The sequence below is a fragment of the Oncorhynchus nerka genome, linkage group LG10 (assembly GCF_034236695.1).
Source record: "Oncorhynchus nerka isolate Pitt River linkage group LG10, Oner_Uvic_2.0, whole genome shotgun sequence".
NCBI classification, from domain to species: Eukaryota; Metazoa; Chordata; class Actinopteri; order Salmoniformes; family Salmonidae; genus Oncorhynchus; species Oncorhynchus nerka.
The window spans coordinates 29,149,272-29,171,046 of NC_088405.1; the positions used below are offsets into that span (position 1 = coordinate 29,149,272).

General features: G+C 42.3%; 1 protein-coding gene across 1 annotated transcript in view; it reads right to left on the reverse strand.

Annotated features, from left to right (window-relative positions):
• Positions 1–17: 17 nt before the first annotated feature.
• The window catches only part of pcsk2 (proprotein convertase subtilisin/kexin type 2), an 88,031-nt gene continuing 66,273 nt past the window's right edge, over positions 18–21,775 (reverse strand). The window contains exon 12 of the mRNA XM_029669396.2: positions 18–730. Coding sequence (XP_029525256.1) covers positions 244–730 — 487 coding nt within the window. The 3' untranslated portion in view covers positions 18–243. The remainder of the gene's footprint in view (positions 731–21,775) is intronic.

Sequence of the window (21,775 nt, forward strand, 5' to 3'; positions counted from 1 at the left end):
AGAAAGGAGGGAAGTCAATGAGAGAGGAGAGAAAGGAGGGAGGAGAGAAAGTGTGAGAGAGGGCAAGAGAGGGAGAGAAAGTTATTTGGTGAGAGAAAGGGAAAGTGAGAGAAAGATAGGAGAGAAGAGAGAGGGGGAGTGAGAGAAAGATATGAGAGAGGGGGAGTGAGAGAAAGAAATAGAGAGAGAGAGAGTGGCCCGGCATGCTGACCTGACCAGACGGTGTTTAGTTAGCTACGTCAGCTAGTTTTTACTCAGCAGGCTCTTCAGGCTCCTCTCCACCGCCTCGTCCAGCTCTTCCTCCAACTCCTCCTTTTTGGACATGGCTAATTTGGACTGGTAGTCACGCACTATCTGGTCTATGTAAGGAGCACTTTGTGTTCCGTGCAGCATGAGGGTCCACTCCTTCAGGACACCCCTCTGTGGCTCGTTTCCCTGGAAGCCCACCTCCAGGACCCAGGTCCCGCGGGGGTCCTCTCCCCAGGTTTGGGTAGTCATGAAGGGCCACTTGTCGAAGCCCACCTTGGCATCGTCGTCCCGGGGCCGGCGGCTTAGTAGGATGGACTTGGTGCCCATGGGGGAGGTCATGTTGATGTTGAGGTCACCACGGCGACTGCCATTGACGGTGATCACGGCCTGAACATGCTCCAGGTAGCGGACAAAGTTGTCCTTCCCCTGGCAGGAGTCCGTGGAGATGGCCAGGATCAGCTTGTCACCCGACTGGATCTTACTGCAGGGAGAGAGGGTTGGAGGAGAAAGGAGAGAGAAAGATTAGGAAGGTGAAGGCAGAAGAAGAGTCAAGAGAGACCCAAAGGGAAATAAGAAAGTGATAAAAGTAGGACAATGATAAGGGACGACAGAAAGAGAGATGGAAAGAGGGATTAACAAGACTCGTGAAAGGGAAAATGTTCGGAAAGGGAGGGTCAGAGAATGAGAGAAACACCGGAAAATGGAGAAAGGAAAAACAGGACAGAAATGAATAAAAAGGAAGATGGAGGTAGCAAAAAAAGAGGCTAATATAAAGATGTATTAAGGAAGAGAGAGGAGAGAGAGAGAAAAATAGCAATATTATCAGTATTCTGGTCAGCTCCTTGAGAAAGCTGGTGTCCCTGTATCTAATTCAATCTGAGATTTAGCCTGGGGCTGCAGAGTATTTACCATAGCCCAGTCGGTCTAGTTCTGTCTACGCCTCCACCCTCAAATATCCTGCTATTACCTGACCTACTTAGCATGGACCCAGTAGACCCTGATACAGCACTGGTGGTGCCTCAAATCCTGATCCCGCACGGCAACACAACAATGACAGAAACAACGCTTTCTTTGCCATTCAATTAGTAGAATAAACCGAAGCGTGCAGGCTTTTTGGTTAGACTTAGACTCATATCTTACCTTCCTGCGACCACTATCTTAGCTGCCAATCTTTATTACAGATTGAGATTCACTTGATACATCAAAATAAAGCATTTATATGTCATTTTGATGTAATTGTATGAACTTAAATACTATGGCTAGTACCTGAAATAACTCATGCATTTCAAAATGCTTTGAGGATGTTTGTCTCAAGGACACATCACTGTTTGTGTCCAAGAAAATACCATCGACAACACCATTACCCTTGCCCAGAGAGACTGGCTGAAAAATACACCTAATATTCTAGCCCTTTTTGAATAAGCAAGAACTGTTATGAAAATGTTAATGACTAGTGTTGAATATTGAATGGAGGAGAATGAGAAAGTGTGTAGCACAGTAGAACTCCATGGAGTCGCCCTGAGGTCAGCCACAGGCACTAGGACCACCCTAGAAAGAACAATACTATAACAGAGCCTGTCTCCTATTTCCTACCATGTAGTTCTGACAGATATTAATAAATGGATGGATAAGCAATCTAGGTCCATTTCAGAAATCTACCAGTCATCTTCATGATATGTAATTCAGAATAATATGTCATGTCATGAAAGCTCATGCCATTTATTCTTACTATGCTATGTAATGTTTAGGATTAAAAAAGACTTGTGGTTTATTTTCCTTTCAAATATTGAACTTGCATCCTACTATTGAACTTGTATTTCAAAAGGAACATAGATTAAAACAAGAAAAGGACGGAATAACATTTACATAAACTAAATGTCACTCTATTCAACAGTTTTTTTCTCCATCTTGCCCAAAGCAACAGGCTCTACTACACAATCACGCCCACAGCATTTCACTGTTGACTCCAGGATTGCAAGGGCCTACAGTAGCTAGCAAACTAGCCAACATTAGCTTGGGTGCTTGACTGCCGTTGTAAGGCCAGAACGCTCAAATCAACCCTACTCCTCGGCCGAACGTCCAGTGTGCGCCCCGAGAGCGAAACGGTCTGAATTTACAAACGGAACATCTGACAACACTGAATTTATGAGTGCGCCATATTTCTATTCCATCCTAAAGGAAACCCAGAGGGTTTTTCATTTTTCATGGAATAGAAACACCATAATATTAATCAAATTAAGTAAGTACCAGTCAAACGTTTGGACACACCTACTCATTCCAGGATTTGTCTATATTTTTACTATTTTCTACATTGTAGAATAATAGTGAAGACATCGCAACTATGAAATAACACCGGTCTCCCGCGTGCCCCGCATTCTGTAGTACAGACATGGCCTGCTCTCCCTTATGTAAGGAATTAGGCACTTTCCCATGTTTACCACAGTATGTATTGTAGACTGCACAGTAGCCTAATAAACAAATAAGCACATTTTGTTAATAAGTAATGATAAACAAATACTCTTTCAAAATACAAATGTTGATTTAGTTATGGATCCATAACAAATTACTATGGGAATAAATATCACTGAATTGCAGAAATATTGGAACAAAGCTGTCTAATGAAGGAAAACAATTTAGAATTCTCCAATCCTGTAGCCTACTCCCGACCTTCACATTGTACAGCGCCATATTTTCCATTCTAACGGAAACCCTGAGGGTTTCATTTTCTGTTTTTCTCTGAATAGAAACACCATAATATTAATCAAATGAATTAAGCCAAATTTCTTAAAATCAATCCCATGTACTATGTTAGTACAACAAATGGTTTTAAATTCACTGGTAATGCCAATACGGAATACTATCAAATGCTTCTCAAAGATGCCCTCTGGTGGTCAAACTAACAGTAACAGAAAAAATGGCTGAAAATCAAATGACGTGCCACAAGAATGCTGCGGCAGCACGCAAGTTCTGCCGCAGTATGACGCAACTTTTAAAGGAGGAACCACTATAGCAACCCAAAGTCATATTGGACCACCTAAGAATTATATTATCTTCCTTCCTATTCAACTCATGGCAGAGAGCTGGTGCAGGGAGATTGCCTTGTCCAGATTGAGGGTCCCAAGCCAAAGCCTTAGGATCAGGGATGTTCTGTTGCTATTCTCTGGTTCAGAGGCACACACAGGAACCCTGCTGACTCCTTGCTTTGTGGTGAGGCGGTGAGGGTGTTAAATTAGTGGTAATTTAATGGGACAATGGGATTCAGTACAATACACTGTCATGTGATTTCATTGAAAACCAGATGTAGTCTGTTACGGCTCTGACCTACAGTTAACTTCTTTGGGACTGGGGGGCAGTATTGAGTAGCTTGGATAAAAAGGTGCCCAGAGTAAACTGCCTGCTACTCAGGCCCAAAAGCTAGAATATGCATATAATTAGGATTTGGATAGAAAACACTCTGAAGTTTCTAAACCTGTTTGAATGATGTCTGTGAGTATAACAGAACTCATATGGCAGGCAAAAACCTGAGAAAAATCCAACCCGGAAGTGGGAAATCTGAGGTTTGTAATTTTTCAAGTCATTGCCTATTGAATATACAGTGTCTATGGGGTCATATTGCACTTCCTAATGCTTCCACTAGATGTCAACAGTCTTTAGAACCTTGTTTGAGGCTTCTACTATGAAGGAGGAGAGAATGAGTGCTGTTTCAACCAGGTGTCTGGCAGAAGGCCATGAGCTGATCACGCGCGTGCCCGTGAGAGGTAGCTGTGTTCCATTGCATTTCTAAAGACAAAGGAATTCTCCGGTTGGAACATTATTGAAGATTTATGTTAAAAACATCCTAAAGATTGATTCTATACATCGTTTGACATGTTTCTATGAACTGTAATATAACTTTTTTGACATTTCGTCTGAACAAGTGATCACGCATTATGCATTTGGATTACTGCGCTACACGCGCGAACAAAAAGGAGGTATTTGGACATAAATTATGGACTTTATCGAACAAAACAAAAAGTTATTGTGGAACTGGGATTCCTGGGAGTGCATTCCGATCAAGATCATCAAAGGTAAGTGAATATTTACAACGCTATTTCTGACTTTTCTGACACCTCTCCTTTGGAAAATGGCTGGATGTTTTTCTGTGACTAGCGCTGACCTAACATATCGCAAGGTGTGATTTCGACGTAAAGCCATTTTGAAATCTGACACAGCGGTTGTATTAAGGAGAAGTTTGTCTATATTTCCATGCATAACACTTGTATCTTTTATCAATGTTTATTATGAGTATTTCTGTAATTTGATATGGCACTCTGCACTTTCACCGGATGTTTGTTTGAGACAATGCATTTCTGATCATAACACACCAAATTCAAATGAGGTTTTTGGACATAAAGATTAACTTTATAGAACAAAACACACATTTATTGTGTAACATGAAGTCCTGTGAGTGCCATCTGATGAAGATCATCAAAGGTTAGTGCTTAATTTGCTGCCAAACATACCCTTGTAAAATTGACCATCCTACCAATCCTCGACTTTGGCGATGTCATTTACAAAATAGCCTCCAATACCCTACTCAACAAATTGGATGCAGTCTATCACAGTGCTATCCGTTTTGTCACCAAAGCCCCATATACTACCCACCATTGCGACCTGTACGCTCTCGTTGGCTGGCCCTCGCTTCATACTCGTCGCCAAACCCACTGGCTCCATGTCATCTACAAGACCCTGCTAGGTAAAGTCCCCCCTTATCTCAGCTCGCTGGTCACCATAGCATCTCCCACCTGTAGCACACGCTCCAGCAGGTATATCTCTCTAGTCACCCCCAAAACCAATTCTTTCTTTGGCCGCCTCTCCTTCCAGTTCTCTGCTGCCAATGACTGGAACGAACTACAAAAATCTCTTAAATTGGAAACACTTATCTCCCTCACTAGCTTTAAACACCAACTGTCAGAGCATCTTACAGATTACTGCACCTGTACATAGCCCACCTATAATTTAGCCCAAACAACTACCTCTTTCCTAACTGTATTTAATTTATTTATTTATTTTGCTCCTTTGCACCCCATTATTTTTATTTCTACTTTGCACATTCTTCCATTGCAATACTACCATTCCAGTGTTTTACTTGCTATATTGTATTTACTTTGCCACCATGGCCTTTTTTGCCTTTACCTCCCTTCTCACCTAATTCGCTCACATTGTATATAGACTTGTTTTTTTTTACTGTATTATTGACTGTATGTTTGTTTTACTCCATGTGTAACTCTGTGTCGTTGTATGTGTCGAACTGCTTTGCTTTATCTTGGCCAGGTCGCAATTGTAAATGAGAACTTGTTCTCAACTTGCTTACCTGGTTAAATAAAGGTGAAATAAATAAATAAATAAAAATTTAATCTCTATTTCTGATTTTTGTGAGCCCTCTCCTTGGCTGGAAAATGGCTGTATGGTTTTCTGTAACTAGGTGCTGACCTAACATAATCATTTGGTGTACTTTTGCTGTAAAGCCTGTTTGAAATCAGACACTGTGGCTGGATTTACAAGAAGTTTATCTTTAAAATGGTGTAAAATACTTGTATGTTTGAGCAATTTTAATTATGTTTTGAATTTGTCACCCTGCAATTCCACTGGCTGTTGGTGAGGTGGGATGCTACCGTCCCACATATCCCAGAGAAGTTAATGAGTTTTAACAGTGAATTAGTTGAGAGCTTTTCTTGTTTTCTGATAATTCATATGATTGATTATCAACAATACCTTCAAAACTGTTTTTCATAGATGTTATCATGGATAATAATAAATACATTATATGTGTAGATTCATACATGTTTTGTATTCCAATATACCTTTACAATAGAAATACAAATGAATTGAAAGTTCATGTTTAAGGCCACTATGTAATATGTAGATGCTTTGATGTAACTGTATCCTGTAGATCCATAACCCAGAATACATTTCAGCCAGGTGGCCCAGCTGGGAAGTTAATGAGTCGAACTGTGAACCTCATTGGTGGCCTCGGTCCGCCACCAAAATGTCACCGGATCACATCACATCCTGAGACAGGAGGGATATTGCATTCTGCACTGATATGACATTATCTATCATTGAAAAGCAGAATGTGTGTATGTGTGTGCGTCTGTCTGTGCATGTTTGTGCACGAGTACATAATATGTGTTGCTCTGTGTGTGTCTGGGCTCATGAATGTGTGCAGAAATCAATTTGTCGCCAAAATGATTTTCCTGAACAGCAGGTGCAGCAATCTCATCAGATAATGTATGAGAATAATGACTCCCTATGGTCATAAACCCCACCACTAGTGCTTCCCACACCTCATCACAGCAACGTCACACTTCCTCACTTCCTCGTTGTCTCCATGCTGCTGTGCTGTTTGATGCGTCTTGGTTACCTGCAAACCTTTAGTTTTTTACATTTTTTTTAAACGTTTAATCCAAACTCTACATTTAACACATTTGCCAACTTTTAGTTTTTTCCTCGCTTCACTTTTTTCATTAAACTTTTTCACCCGAACATTTTAGTACCTGGATACCAACAATCAAACCAGGCAACCAAGAGCTCCAATCATATAACGCTCTCTATAGAACTATTTCCAGCATGTGAATGTGACTACAGTTGTTGGCCAGGACATGCTGTAATTGTATGTTTTGTGTTCCCCACGACTATAGACACTGGGGACACGCCCAACACGGCTGTGAGAGGCTACACCAAACGCTACCACGCAGCCGGACCGGTGCGTAGCAAGGAACAGCCGGCGTCCTGCCACTGACAACCGACACAACAACATAGTTGTGCGAGGCACAATGAAGCGTTGGTACGAGACAGGTATTATAGCGAAGCCGGGAAATGTTTGTTCCCGTTTGATTGTTGCCGTTCAGCAGTGAAAACTCCTTTGAATCTGCTGGGGACTCACGTGCTATTAAGTGTATAATCTGCGACATGTTCGTAGTTGTCACGGGTAAAATGTATTGAACTTGATGCAGCTAAAGAAAGGATTATTACTCTTCATGAAAAAATAAAACATTTAACTAGTTGCTCCTACCCTCTACTTTTTTGAACATTTTGTTAAAAATCGCGCAACATTTCAGCGCCCTGCTACTCATGCCAGGAATATAGTACGTTCATATGGTTAGAATGTGTGGATAGGAAACCCTCGGACGTTTTTAAAACTGGTTAAATCACGACTGTGGCTATTACATAACGTGCGTTACATCGGAAAGCGCAGGAAAACCTGATCACAGAAAATGGAAATAAATATCCTTGCGCCACTTCCAGCAATTGTTGACAGTGAGCCGAATTAGATAAGACCGAGCATTCAACTCCCACAGCATCCCCATGTTGTCTAGAGTCTTGTGAATTGAATCCTCTTTGATTCTTGGTTGAACCGAAACAGGGGCACCACTTACCTCCGGTCTCCGCCCAGATCATTCCGGAAGAGCTCTCTCGTGAAATTTTTTCCAAGACGACAGCTAATGATTTTGACATCGCCTATGGATGATTTTTATCGCTTATTAACGTTTACTAATACCTAAAGTAGCATTACAAACGTATTTCGAAGTGTTTTGTGAAAGTTTATCGTCTACTTTTTGAATTTTAAAAAATGACGTTACGTTGTGAAATCGCTGTTTTTTTAGTTTATCACACAGTCTACATATAACGATATCTTGGCTTTATATGGCCCGATTTAATCGAAATAAAGACCCAATAGTGTTTATGGGACATCTAGGAGTGCCAACAAAGAAGATGGTGAAAGGTAATGACTGTTTTCTATTTTATTGTGCGGTTTGTGTAACGCCGAAATGCTAATTATTTTGTTTACGTCCCCTGCTGTGCTTTTGTGTTGTAGTGTATTGGTGCATGCTATCAGATAATAGCTTCTCATGCTGTCGCCGAAAAGCATTTTAAAAATCTGACTTGTTGCCTGGATTCACAACGAGTGTAGCTTTAATTTGATACCCTGCATGTGTATTTTAATGAACTTTTGAGTTTTAACTAATACTATTAGCATTTAGCGTAGCGCATTTGCATTTCCAGAGCTCTAGTTGGGACGCAAGCGTCCCAAGTAGAGGCAAGAGGTTAAACAAGCACCTTGAACTGAATAAGGATTCTATGAGTCTATCGGCATCTTTAAATGCTTCCAATCAAAACATCCAAGAGGATCATAATGGGACCATCCTAGACTATGATCAATTTCCCACACTGCACCCCTCTACTAACTTGAACCAGAAAACGACTGCTCATTGTTCGACTCCAGGTGAGTGTAAATGGATGCGTGTCGAAACCAGAAAGAAGTAGAATAATCATTCTCGGTGTGCCTGCCTTCTTACCCAGCATCCGGACTTAAGACTTTCAAATCGCTTAGAGCCCCTGTACCAGCTGTCTTCTGCCGTGGACTTAGATGCTCCATGGCTGTGGATGCCCCTCCAGCAACCTCTCCCTGTCCTAGTCAATCAATTGTCTGGGCACAGCCTGGTCCACCTTGGCCCCCCTCCGCTAGGTTGTGCTCTCTTGATGCCTTTGGCTGTTGTGGCCTGCACGCAGCTGGCGTCTCAGCAGCTCTCTTCTCAGGGGAGTTCTGTGGCCTCGCAATCTGCTTCGAGACACGGTAGAGGCCGGATCATTCTGGCGATTGTGAAAGGAGTTTAATTGTGAGGCATATATCTGTACCTGGGGCAAATACTTGGTGTTTTCCTGGGTGAAAAGTTCAGGATATCACCAGGTTGCTTCCCGAGACTGTGCGTCAGTCACCCGGGACTGATACTGTCATGGTTCATGTGGGGTTGAATGACATTATGAAGGGCAGCTCAGAACAGCTGAAGATGGATTTAAAATAACTGATTGGGCTACTCCTTGACACCAACAAGATGACGCCGATAGAGATGGTAGCTTTGCTTCAAGTCCTTAGGAAACTGTGCAGCATTTTGTTTTTTGTATGTATTATTTCTTACATTGTTAGCCCATAAAAACTTAAGTGTTATTACATACAGCCCGGAATAATTATTGGATATCAGAGAGATGTCAACTTTGCCAGAACAACCAGTACTACAACCATGAATACGACTTTCCCAAAGCGGATCCTTTGCCTGCACCTCCCAGGGCATTTGAACTTATTCCAGAGGCCGACCCAAAACAATGCCGTCGAAGGAGGAGAGGGTGCAGAACGGTCCTCTAGTGAGGCTTCGGATGAGCGTACAACACCCACAGCTTCCGAGTATATTACACGCTAATGTCCAGTCCCTAGTTAACAAAGTCAACAAAATTAGGGCAAGAGTTGCTTTCCAAAGACATATCCGAGATTGTAACATACTCGGATTCACGGAGACATGGCTAGCTGGGAACATGCTGTCAGAGTCCGTTCAGCCAACGGGATTTTCAGTGCATCGCGCCAACAGGAACAAACATCTCTCTGGTAAGAAGAAGGGCGGGGGTGTATGTTTCAAGATTAATGACTCATGGTGTAATTGTAGCAACATACAAGAACTCAAGTCCTTTGTTCACCTGACCTAGAATTCCTCACAATCAATTGCTGACAGTATTATCTCCCAAGAGAACTCTCCTCGGTTATCGTCACAGCCGTGTATATCCCCCATCAGGCGGATGCCAAGACGGCCATCAAGTAACTTCACTGGACTTTATGCAAACTGGAAACCATATATCCTAAGGCTGCATTTATTGTAGCTGGGGATTTTATTAACAAAACTAATATGAGAACAAGGCTACCTAAATTCTATCAGCATATTGATTGCAGTACATGAGCGAGTAACACACTCGACCACTGCTACTCCAAATTCCGCGATGCATAGAAGGCCCTTCCCTGCCCTCCTTTTGGCAAATCTGACCATGACTCCTTCTTGTTGCTCCCCTCCTATAGGCAGAAACTAAAACAGGAAGTGCCCGTACTTAGGTATATCCAATGCTGGTCTGACCATTCGGATTCCACCCTTCAAGATTGGTTTGATCACGTGGACTGGGATATGTTCCAGGTAGCCTCAGACAATAACATTGACATATACGCTGACTCTGTGAGCGAGTTTATAAGGAAGTGTATAGGAGGTGTTGTACCCACTGTGACTATTAAAACCTTCCCTAACCAGAAAATGTGGATTGATGGCAGCATTTGCGCAAAACTGAAAGCACTTACCACTGCATTTAATCATGTCAAGGCGACTGGAAACATGAACGAATACAAACATTGTAGTTATTCCCTCCAGAAGGCAATCAAGCAAGGAAAGCGTCAGTATAGAGACAAAGTGGAGTTGCAAATCAACGGCTCAAACATGAGACGTATGTGGCAGAGTCTACAGACAATCACGGATTACAAAAAGAAAATCAGCCCGGTTGCGGACATCGACGTCTTTCTCCCAGACAAATTAAACAACATCATTGCGCATTTTGAGAACAATACAGTTCCACCGACACGGCCCGCTACCAAAGGCTGTGGGCTCTCCTCTGTGGCCGACATGAGTAAAATACTTAACTTCTTGACGTAACCCATCCCGTTAGCGGGATAATTGTCAACAACCACTGAATTGCAGAGCGCCACATTCAAATAATATTACTAAAAATATTTTAGATTCATGAAATCACAAGTGCAATATAGCAAAACACAGCTTAGCTTTTTGTTAATCCACCTGTCGTGTCGGATTTTGAAAATATGCTTTACAGCGAAAGTAATCCAAGCGTTTGTGTAAGTTTATCGATCACTAGACAAAACATTATGAACACCTAGCATCAAAGTAGCTTGGTCACGAAAATCAGAAAAGCAATAATATGAATCGCTTACCTTTGATGATCTTCGGATGTTTTCACTCACGAGACTCCCAGTTACACAATAAATGTTCATTTTGTTCCATAAAGATAATTTTTATATCCAAAATAACTCTGTTTTTTTTTGACGCGTTGTGTTCAGAAATCCGCGGTCACGACAACGCAGACGAAAATTCATAATCAACCCTCAGGTTGTTTTTAAAATATGTAATTGATAAAACACTGCTCAAAAAAATAAAGGGAACACTTAAACCACGCAATGTAACTCCAAGTCAATCACACTTCTGTGAAATCAAACTGTCCACTTAGGAAGCAACACTGATTGACAATAAATGTCACATGCTGTTGTGCAAATGGAATAGACAACAGGTGGAAATTATAGGCAATTAGCAAGACACCCCCAATAAAGGAGTGGTTCTGCAGGTGGTGACCACAGACCACTTCTCAGTTCCTATGCTTCCTGGCTGATGTTTTGGTCACTTTTGAATGCTGGCGGTGCTTTCACTCTAGTGGTAGCATGTGACGGAGTCTACAACCCTCACAAGTGGCTCAGGTAGTGCAGCTCATCCAGGATGGCACATCAATGCGAGCTGTGGCAAGAAGGTTTGCTGTGTCTGTCAGCGTAGTGTCCAGAGCATGGAGGCACTACCAGGAGACAGGCCAGTACATCAGGAGATGTGGAGGAGGCCGTAGGAGGGAAACAACCCAGCAGCAGGACCGCTACCTCCGCCTTTGTGCAAGGAGGACCAGGAGGAGCACTGCCAGAGCCCTGCAAAATGACCTCCAGCAGGCCACAAATGTGCATGTGTCTGCTCAAACGGTCAGAAACAGACTCCATGAGGGTGGTATGAGGGCCCGACGTCCACAGGTGGGGGTTGTGCTTACAGCCCAACACCGTGCAGGACGTTTGGCATTTGCCAGAGAACACCAAGATTGGGAAATTCGCCACTGGCGCCCTGTGCTCTTCACAGATGAAAGCAGGTTCACACTGAGCACGTGACAGACTTGACAGAGTCTGGAGACGCCATGGAGAACGTTCTGCTGCCTGCAACATCCTCCAGCATGACCGTTTTGGCGGTGGGTCTGTCATGGTGTGGGGTGGCATTTCTTTGGGGGGCCGCACAGCCCTCCATGTGCTCGCCAGAGGTAGCCTGACTGCCATTGGGTACCGAGATGAGATCCTCAGACCCCTTGTGAGACCATATGCTGGTGCAGTTGGCCCTGGGTTCCTCCTAATGCAAGACAATGCTAGACTTCATGTGGCTGGAGTGTGTCAGCAGTTCCTGCAAGAGGAAGGCATTGATGCTATGGACTGGCCCGCCCGTTCCCCAGACCTGAATCCAATTGAGCACATCTGGGACATCATGTCTCGCTCCATGCACCAACGCCACGTTGCACCACAGACTGTCCAGGAGTTGGCGGATGCTTTAGTCCAGGTCTGGGAGGAGATCCCTCAGGAGACCATCCGCCACCTCATCAGGAGCATGCCCAGACGTTGTAGGGAGGTCACACAGGCACGTGGAGGCCACACACACTACTGAACCTCATTTTGACTTGTTTTAACCTCTAATGACTCCCCATCCCGCATGAGGGAGCGTAATCATCGACTGACACTAATTAGCATAACGCAACGGACATAAATATTCCTAGAAAATATTCCTATTCATGAAAATCACAAGTGAAATATATTGAGACACAGCTTAGCCTTTTGTTAATCACCCTGTCATCTCAGCACTTTAAAAACATGAGGCACTTCCGGATTGTGTTTTTCTCAGGCTTTCGCCTGCAATATCAGTTCTGTTATACTCACGGACAATATTTTTACAGTTTGGGAAACTTTAGAGTGTTTTCTATCCTAAACTGTCAATTATATGCATATTCTAGTCCTGAAAATATATCCCGTTTACTACGGGAACGTTTTTTTTCAAAAATGAAAATACTGCCCCCTAGTCACAAAATGTTTTAAGGACATTACATAAAAGTTGGATCAGCCTGTAGTGTGGTTTTCCACTTTAATTTTGAGTGTGACTCCAAATCCAGACCTCCATGGGTTGATACATTTGATTTCCATTGATCATTTTTGTGTGATTTTGTTGTCAGCACATTCAACTATGTAAAGAAAAAAAGTACGTAATAAGAATATTTCATTCATTCAGATCTAGGATGTGTTATTTTAGTGTTCCCTTTATTTTTTTGAGCAGTGTATATCAACCGGCACTGTCTCTTTTTCAGTAAGAGAGGGAGAGTCAATGCCTGCCCCACTGTGTTGCGCAAGCAAAACTCATACGAACACCCAGCTATACACTACGCAATGTTATCTTTCTCGCTCATTTTTCCAAATAAAAGCCTGAAACTATGTCTAAAGACTGTTGACACCTTGAGGAAGTGATAGGAAAAGAAATCTGGTTGATATCCCTTTAAATGGAGCGAAGGCAGGCTATGGAACATGGAGCTTTCAAAATAGAAGGCACTTCCTGGTTTGATTTTCCTCAGGTTTTTGCCGGCAATATCAGTTCTGTTATACTCACAGACAATATTTTGACAGTTTTGGAAACTTTAGAGGGTTTCTATCCTAATCCGTCGATTATATGCATATTCTAGTTTATGGGCCTGAGAAATAGGCCGTTTACTTTAGGAACATTCTTTTTCCAAACTTAAAAATAGTGCCCTTAGCTGAAAGAGGTTAAACGTGTTAACCCCGCAAGGCTGTCGGCTCAGACTTCATCCCTAGCCGCGTCCTCAGAGCATGCGCAGACCAGCTGGCTGGTGTGTGTATGGACATATTCAATCAATTCCTATCCCAGTCTGCTGTCCCCACATGCTTCAAGATGGTCACCATTGTTCCTGTTCCCAAGAAAGCAAAGGTAGCTGAACAAAATGACTATTGTCCCGTAGAACTCACTTCTGGCATGAAGTGCTTTGAGAGACTAGCCAAGGATCAGATCACCTCCACCGTACCTAACACCCTAGACCCACTCCAATTTGCTTACCACCCTAATAGGTCCACAGATGACGAAATCGCCATCACACTGCACACTGCCCTATCCCATCTGGACAAGAGGAATACCCATGTAAGAATGCTGTTCATAGACTACAGCTCAGCATTCAACACCATAGTACCCTCCAAACGTATCATTAAGCTTGAGACCCTGGGTCTCGACCCCGCCCTGTGCAACAGGGTCCTGGACTTCCGGACGGGCCGCCCCCAGGTGGTGAAGGTAGGAAACAACATCTTCACTCCGCTGATCCTCAACACTGGGGCCCCACAAGGGTGCCCTCTCCTGTACTCCCGGTTCACCCACGACTGCATGGCCATTTACGCCTCCAACTCAATCATCAAGTTTGCAGATGACACTACAGTGGTAGGCTTGATTACCAACAATAACGAGACCGCCAACAGGGAGGAGGTGAGGGCACTCGGAGTGTGGTAACAGGAAAATAACCTCTCACTCAATGTCAGCAAAACAAAAGAGATAATCGTGGACTTCAGGAAACAGCAAAGGGAGCACCCCCCTATCCACATCGACGGGACAGCAGTGGAGAAGGTGGAGAGTTTTAAGTTCCTCGGAGTACATATTGGCAAACTGAAATGGTCCACGCACACAGACAGTGTGGTGTAGAAGGCGCATCAGCTTCTATCTCAAGGCCATCAGATTGTTAAACAGCCACCACTAGCACAGAGAGGTGTCTGCCTACCTACAGACTTGATATCATCGGCCACTTTAATAAATAAATACATATCTCGCATTACTCATCTCATATGTATATACTGCATACTGTATCCTTCATTATCTATTCTTTACTATCTATTGCATCTTAGCCGCTCTGTCACTGCTCATCCATATATTTAATGCTTATATATTCTCATCCCATTCCTTTACTAGATTGTGTATATTAGGTTTTGTTGTGGAATTTGTTAGATATTACCTGTTAGGTACTGCTGCACTGCCGGATCTACAGTAGAAGTATTTCACTACACTCGCAATAACATCTGCTAATCATGTGTATGTGGCCAATAAAATTGGATTAGATTTGACAAACGCACCATAATATCTGTCCCTCTGCCCTCTCTAAATCGTGTCAATGAATGGTTCAAAATTGTTTTAGCCCTCCATAACTGGCTACGAGACAATTGCAGCTCTGTGGCTGTAACATTTAATGAACATTTTGATACCTTCTGGAAACAAAGCTTGTATTATAAGGAGGATGGGATCTACCCAGATCATTTGGGGTCCTGGATCTTTTCACAGCATTATAAGGCTGCGTTGAGACAATGACTTATCAATGACCCAAGTCCAGATAATTGAATCCCTACCATTGTGTCGCTGAGTTATCATAATGCTTCAGCAAATGTACATTATCCTAGGGACGTTGGAAGACACAATGTAAGTAACCTAATTTATGCCCCTCTAACTGCCCTGAATGCCTCTGCTGATCCTACAGCTATTGTATGCAGTAATCACGTGCCTATGAACCAGAGTTATACTGTTAGCACTGAGGTGGTGTGGGCTAGCAGGAAGTCCACTGTGTGCAGCTCACCCTGCACTAACATAAATAACCTGAGCATGTCTACCTCTGCTAAGCTTCCCATTAAAGCAAGAAAAACATTCAATAATCCCAGAAAAGTGTTACAGTTAGCACACGTTAACATATGTAGCTTAAGAAAACAAGGTTCGTGAAATTAATAATTTGCTAGAAACAGATGACATTCATATTCTGACAATCTCAAACTCACTTAGATAATACCTTTGCTGATACAGTGGTAGCAATACATGTTTATAAGATCTACAGGAAGTATAGAAATGCCAAAGGTGGAGGTGTGACTGTTTATATTCAGAACCACATTCCTGTAAAGCTTAGAGAGGATATCATGTTAAATACTGTTTAAGTAATATGGCTACATGTTCATCTGCCTCACCTAAAGCCCATTCTGATGCGAAGCTACTATATACCACCAAGTGCTGACAGTCAGTATCTGGATAACATTTGTGAAATGATTGATAATGTATGTGATATTTTCTGAGTGATTTAAATATTGACTGGCTTTCATCAGGCTGTCCCCTCAAGAGAAATTTCAAACTGTAACTAGTGCCTGCAACCTGTTTCAGGTTATCAATCAACCTACCAGGGTAGCTGCAAACAGCACAGGAATGAAATCATCAACATGTATTGATCACAAGGCTGCACCTGATATAGTGTATAAGAGGTCATACAATAGGTTTTGTAGTGATTCCTATGTTGTTGATATAAATAATATTTGTTGGTCCGTAGTGTGTAATGAGGAGTAACCAGATGCTGCACTTGAAACATTTATGAAATTGCTTATCCCAGTTACTAATAAGCATGCACCCATGTCTGGATGTACAAACGATTGGCAAACGTACTGCAAATTGAGAAATCATGTGAGTAAACTGAATAAAAAGAAGAAGAAACTAAACTATGAAAGATAAATGACAAAAGAAAGCTAAATGACAAAGAATGATAGTAAAAAGCTTTGGAGCACCTTAAATTACATTTTGGGCAAAAAGTCCATCTCTGCGCTACCATTAATTTAATCATATGGCTCATTCATCACAAAACCCACAGATATTGACAACTACTTTGGTGTTGGAGGGTCAGTAGGAGGTACTCTTTCCTCTGGTCTAAAAAAATATCCCAATGCCCCAGGACACTGCCCTGTGTAGGGTGCCGTCTTTCGGATGGGACTTTAAACGGGTGTCCTGACTCTCTGAGGTCATTAAAGATCGTAAGAGTTGGGATATTAACCCCGGTGTCCTGGCTAAATTTCCAATCTGGCCCTCAAACCATCACGGTCACCTAATAATCCCCAGTTTACAAATGGCTCATTCATCCCCCTCCTCTCCCCTGTAACTATTTCCAAGGTCGTTGCTGCAAATGAGAACGTGTTCTCAGTCAACTTACCTGGTAAAATAACAGATAAATAAAATTTCAAAATATACTTTCATGATTTTTTCATTAGCAAGATTAGCACATTTAGGCATGGCATGCCAGCAAAAAACACTGACACTACATATCCAAGTATATGTGACCAAATTATGAAAGACAAGCATTGTAATTTTAAAAGTAAGTGTGGAAGAAGTGAAAAAAGGCAAGGAATGAGTTAGTCTTAACCTTTCAGTGTGGGTTCGAAATATCTCTAACCGTAGCTCCTGCTTGAGTTTTTTCATGCGCATGATGTTAGAATGCTCTCTCTGTTCCAAAATGTGATCGTTACGCAATAGAACAGTTACCCGTGCTACCCTCAAACCAAGGCACGCTGACTGCTAATTATCAATAGGCTATGTTTCAATTAGTCAATTTAAAATAATTTTCTAACCAGTTTTATTTTAGAACAACAGTTTGAATTGAGGTGTGTTTCGCCTCCTCGTTAATTCGCATAAGACGTAACCCATTTCACTCTTGCGGACAATTTATGTTTGAGGCACTACTGAGCAGACAAACTTCTCTCTTCAACGAGAGCCCAAGCACTTCCCTAGTGTTTCCCCAGATCAAGTCTGAAGAAATTGCAGATCTCTAGTCAGAACAGGCCTTGCAAAAACATTTTCCCCCAGCACATTTTCTGACTGGAGCCCGCATTGCCTTCATGGTTGTTTGTCTTACAAATTGGTCTTTGGACATGTGTGCGTTCCTATCAAAGTAAGTGGCTTATTTTCAGTATAGCGTGTTGTCATTTCTGCTGTAGCACACCGTACGTATGTATGGATCATAATTTATTTACTGTTTTATTAACATTTTCAAGTACTGGTGACAAATCATCCATTCCGATTCTTGAATAGATTGTAATGGACACATATGATGTGTGTAAAATACTTGAATGCTGTACTGATTATGATGAGCTAATGCTAAGCTATTTGCCGGCTATTTATGGTGCCATGTTTCTTGACATCATACAATGCATTCTCTTTGTCATATAAGTGTCCGTCAGACCAAAGATGTTATAACAAGGGATAGTTCACTTGACTGACTTATGGTGCTTTCAAGACAACTGTGAAATGGGAAAAATACTAGGTAAAATCATGACGTCAATGATCTTCAGGTCGAAAATTCGGAGCTTTAGAAAGAGGCCCGAGCTCCCCAGTTTGAATTCCAAGTTGGATGACCATTCAAAACGATCTTTCCCAGTCGGAGCTCGTTTTTTCCAGAGTTCCCAGTTGTAACTTTGGTACCTCAGGGTATAAACTTATAGTGTTTGCCCCCCCGTTTATTGATAAATCCCCAATCATAGTAATATTTCCTGCATCATATCCCCCCACGATATCTTCCCCCATTTCTACCCCCCAAGGACTTGAAACCCCCACCAAATTAAATTAACCCCCACCACAAACCGCCCTAAAATGGTTTCATCCCTGTTTTGTTTCGCGCATTGCTTAGGCTAGACAACTTGTATTTGATGTGATGATCTGTGAGGTGAAAACCTTTTATTTGCTTTGTGATTTTATAACAAGTACATTGACGATTTGTAATATGCTGAAAGTGGCTAAACTAATTTCATATTTTTCAGACAATGAGCACAGCCATCTTTGACTTTGTATATTTACGTTTTATAGTGAATGGCATTCTGGGATTAGGGAGTTTTCGCTTGTCAAATGTAAACAAACATGGCTGCCATCATAAAGAATTTAGCTGCTGTTAGCTTAGCTGACACATTTTTATTTTCTAAACAACATTATATTAGTATCTTGTGCTTACCAGAGATGTGGTACATTGTAAACAAGTCTAGCTGTTAGGTCGCTAACTTATGTTTAGTTTTTTTGTCAGCGCCGCCTGTTATTTGGACTGGTTTATTGAATGAGGTTGGCTGTGGATGTGTTCTGTGTGATGCTTGGATAATGAAGTTCGCATTTATCTTTTACAATAAAAGGTCAAAATGAGGAATAAAGTTTAAGACCTTTATTTTCCATCAGTACAAAAGAATTTCAGATGCTGTTCAGACAACAACGGTGTTCAGACGTCATACGTTCTGTTGCTACTGTTCCAATCACATATTTGAGATCGTACGCTGCAGGGACCACTCAACAACGATCACAAATACGTAATTGTACGCATCAAATTGTTAAATATTTCTAAAACTAAAAGCACTGTATCATTCGCTAAACTCTAAACTTCAACTAAATATTGTAATGAATAATGTGGAAATTAAGCAAGTTGAGAATAATAAACTGCTTGGAGTAACCCTGGATTATAAACTGTCATGGTCAAAACATATTGATACAACAGTAGCTAGGATGGGGAGGAGTCATGTCTATAATAAAGCGCTGCTCTGCATTCTTAACAGCACTATCAACTCAGCCACGCTCAAGGTACTAAACGATATCATAACCGCTATCGATAAAAGACAGTACTGTGCAGCCGTCTTCATCGACCTCGCCAAGGCTTTCGACTCTGTCAATCACCATTTCTTATCGGCAGACTCAATAGCCTCGGTTTCTCGGATGACTGCCTTGCCTGGTTCACCAATTACTTTGCAGACAGAGTTCAGTGTGTCAAATCGGAGGGCATGCTGTCCGGTCCTCTGGCAGTCTCTATGGGGGTGCCACAGGGTTCAATTCTCGGGCCGACTCTTTTCTCTGTATATATCAATGATGTTGCTCTTGCTGCGGGCGATTCCCTGATCCACCTCTACGCAGACGACACCATTCTATATACTTTCGGCCCGTCATTGGACACTGTGCTATCTAACCTCCAAACGAGCTTCAATGCCATACAGCACTCCTTCCGTGGCCTCCAACTGCTCTTAAACGCGAGTAAAACCAAATGCATGCTTTTCAACCGATCGCTGCCTGCACCCGCATGCCCGACTAGCATCACCACCCTGGATGGTTCCGACCTTGAATATGTGGACATCTATAAGTACCTAGGTGTCTGGCTAGACTGCAAACTCTCCTTCCAGACTCACATCAAACATCTCCAATCGAAAATCAAATCAAGAGTCGGCTTTCTATTCCGCAACAAAGCCTCCTTCACTCACGCCGCCAAGCTTACCCTAGTAAAACTGACTATCCTACCGATCCTCGATTTCGGCGATGTCATCTACAAAATGGCTTCCAACACTCTACTCAGCAAACTGGATGCAGTCTATCATAGTGCCATCCGTTTTGTCACCAAAGCACCTTATACCACCCACCACTGCGACTTGTATGCTCTAGTCGGCTGGCCTTCGCTACATATTCGTCGCCAGACCCACTGGCTCCAGGTCATCTACAAGTCCATGCTAGGTAAAGCTCCGCCTTATCTCAGTTCACTGGTCACGATGGCAACACCCATCCGTAGCACACGCTCCAGCAGGTGTATCTCACTGATCATCCCTAAAGCCAACACCTCATTTGGCCGCCTTTCGTTCCAGTACTCTGCTGCCTGTGACTGGAATGAACTGCAAAAATCGCTGAAGTTGGAGACTTTTATCTCCCTCACCAACTTCAAACATCAGCTATCCGAGCAGCTAACCGATCGCTGCAGCTGTACATAGTCTATTGGTAAATAGCCCACCCATTTTCACCTACCTCATCCCCATACTGTTTTTATACTGTTTTTTTATTTTATTTATTTATTTACTTTTCTGCTCTTTTGCACACCAATATCTCTACCTGTACATGACCATCTGATCATTTATCACCCCAGTGTTAATCTGCAAAATTGTATTATTCGCCTACCTCCTCATGCCTTTTGCACACATTGTATATAGACTGCCCATTTTTTTTCTACTGTGTTATTGACTTGTTAATTGCTTACTCCATGTGTAACTCTGTGTTGTCTGTTCACACTGCTATGCTTTATCTTGGCCAGGTCGCAGTTGCAAATGAGAACTTGTTCTCAACTAGCCTACCTGGTTAAATAAAGGTGAAATAAATCAAATAAAAAAAACAAGACAGGTCCTACAGGTCCTAGTTTTGTCGCACCTGGACTACTGTTCAGTCATGTGGACAGGTGTCACAAAGAGGGACTCAGAACAGGGCAGCACGGCTGGCCCTTGGAGGTACACAGAGAGCTAACATTAATAATATGCATGAATATTATGTCAATATCATCCTGCCTCAAAGTAGAATCCATCACTACTTGAATACACCGAGCTGTCTGTTTGAACTACTGGCATACAGCTCGGACACCCATACATATCCCACAAGACATGCCACCAGAGGTCTCTTCACAGTCCCCAAGTCCCCAGAACAGACTATTGGAGGTGCACAGTAACTACATAGATCCATGACTACATGGGACTCTATTCCACATCAAGTAACACATGCAAGCAGTAAAATTAGATTAAAATAAACAGATACAAATACACCTTATGGAACAGCGGGGACTGTGAAGCAAAACAAACACACTATAACCTACGAATTATACACACACGTACACATGGATTTTGTGTTTTAGATATGTGGTAGTAGAGTAGGGGCCTGAGGGCACACACTTAATATGTTGTGAAATTTGTTGTAATGTTTTTAAAATGATATAACTTCCTTAATTTTGGCAGCAGCTAATGGGGATCCATAATAAATACAAATACACAGAGGAGAGGAGAATAGAGGAGAGAAGAGGTATCTGAAATGAGACACCAGGCGAGATTGTAAAACCCAAACCCAGCCGAGGACACTACAACAGCAGGACTGATAATCAGAAGTTCTGACCCAGATAGCCGGACCAAAACGCACACAGCAGTCAGTGATGTTAAGTAGTGGTGTGTGTGTGTCTGTGTGTGTGCGTGCGTGCATCTGTGTGTGTGATGTGA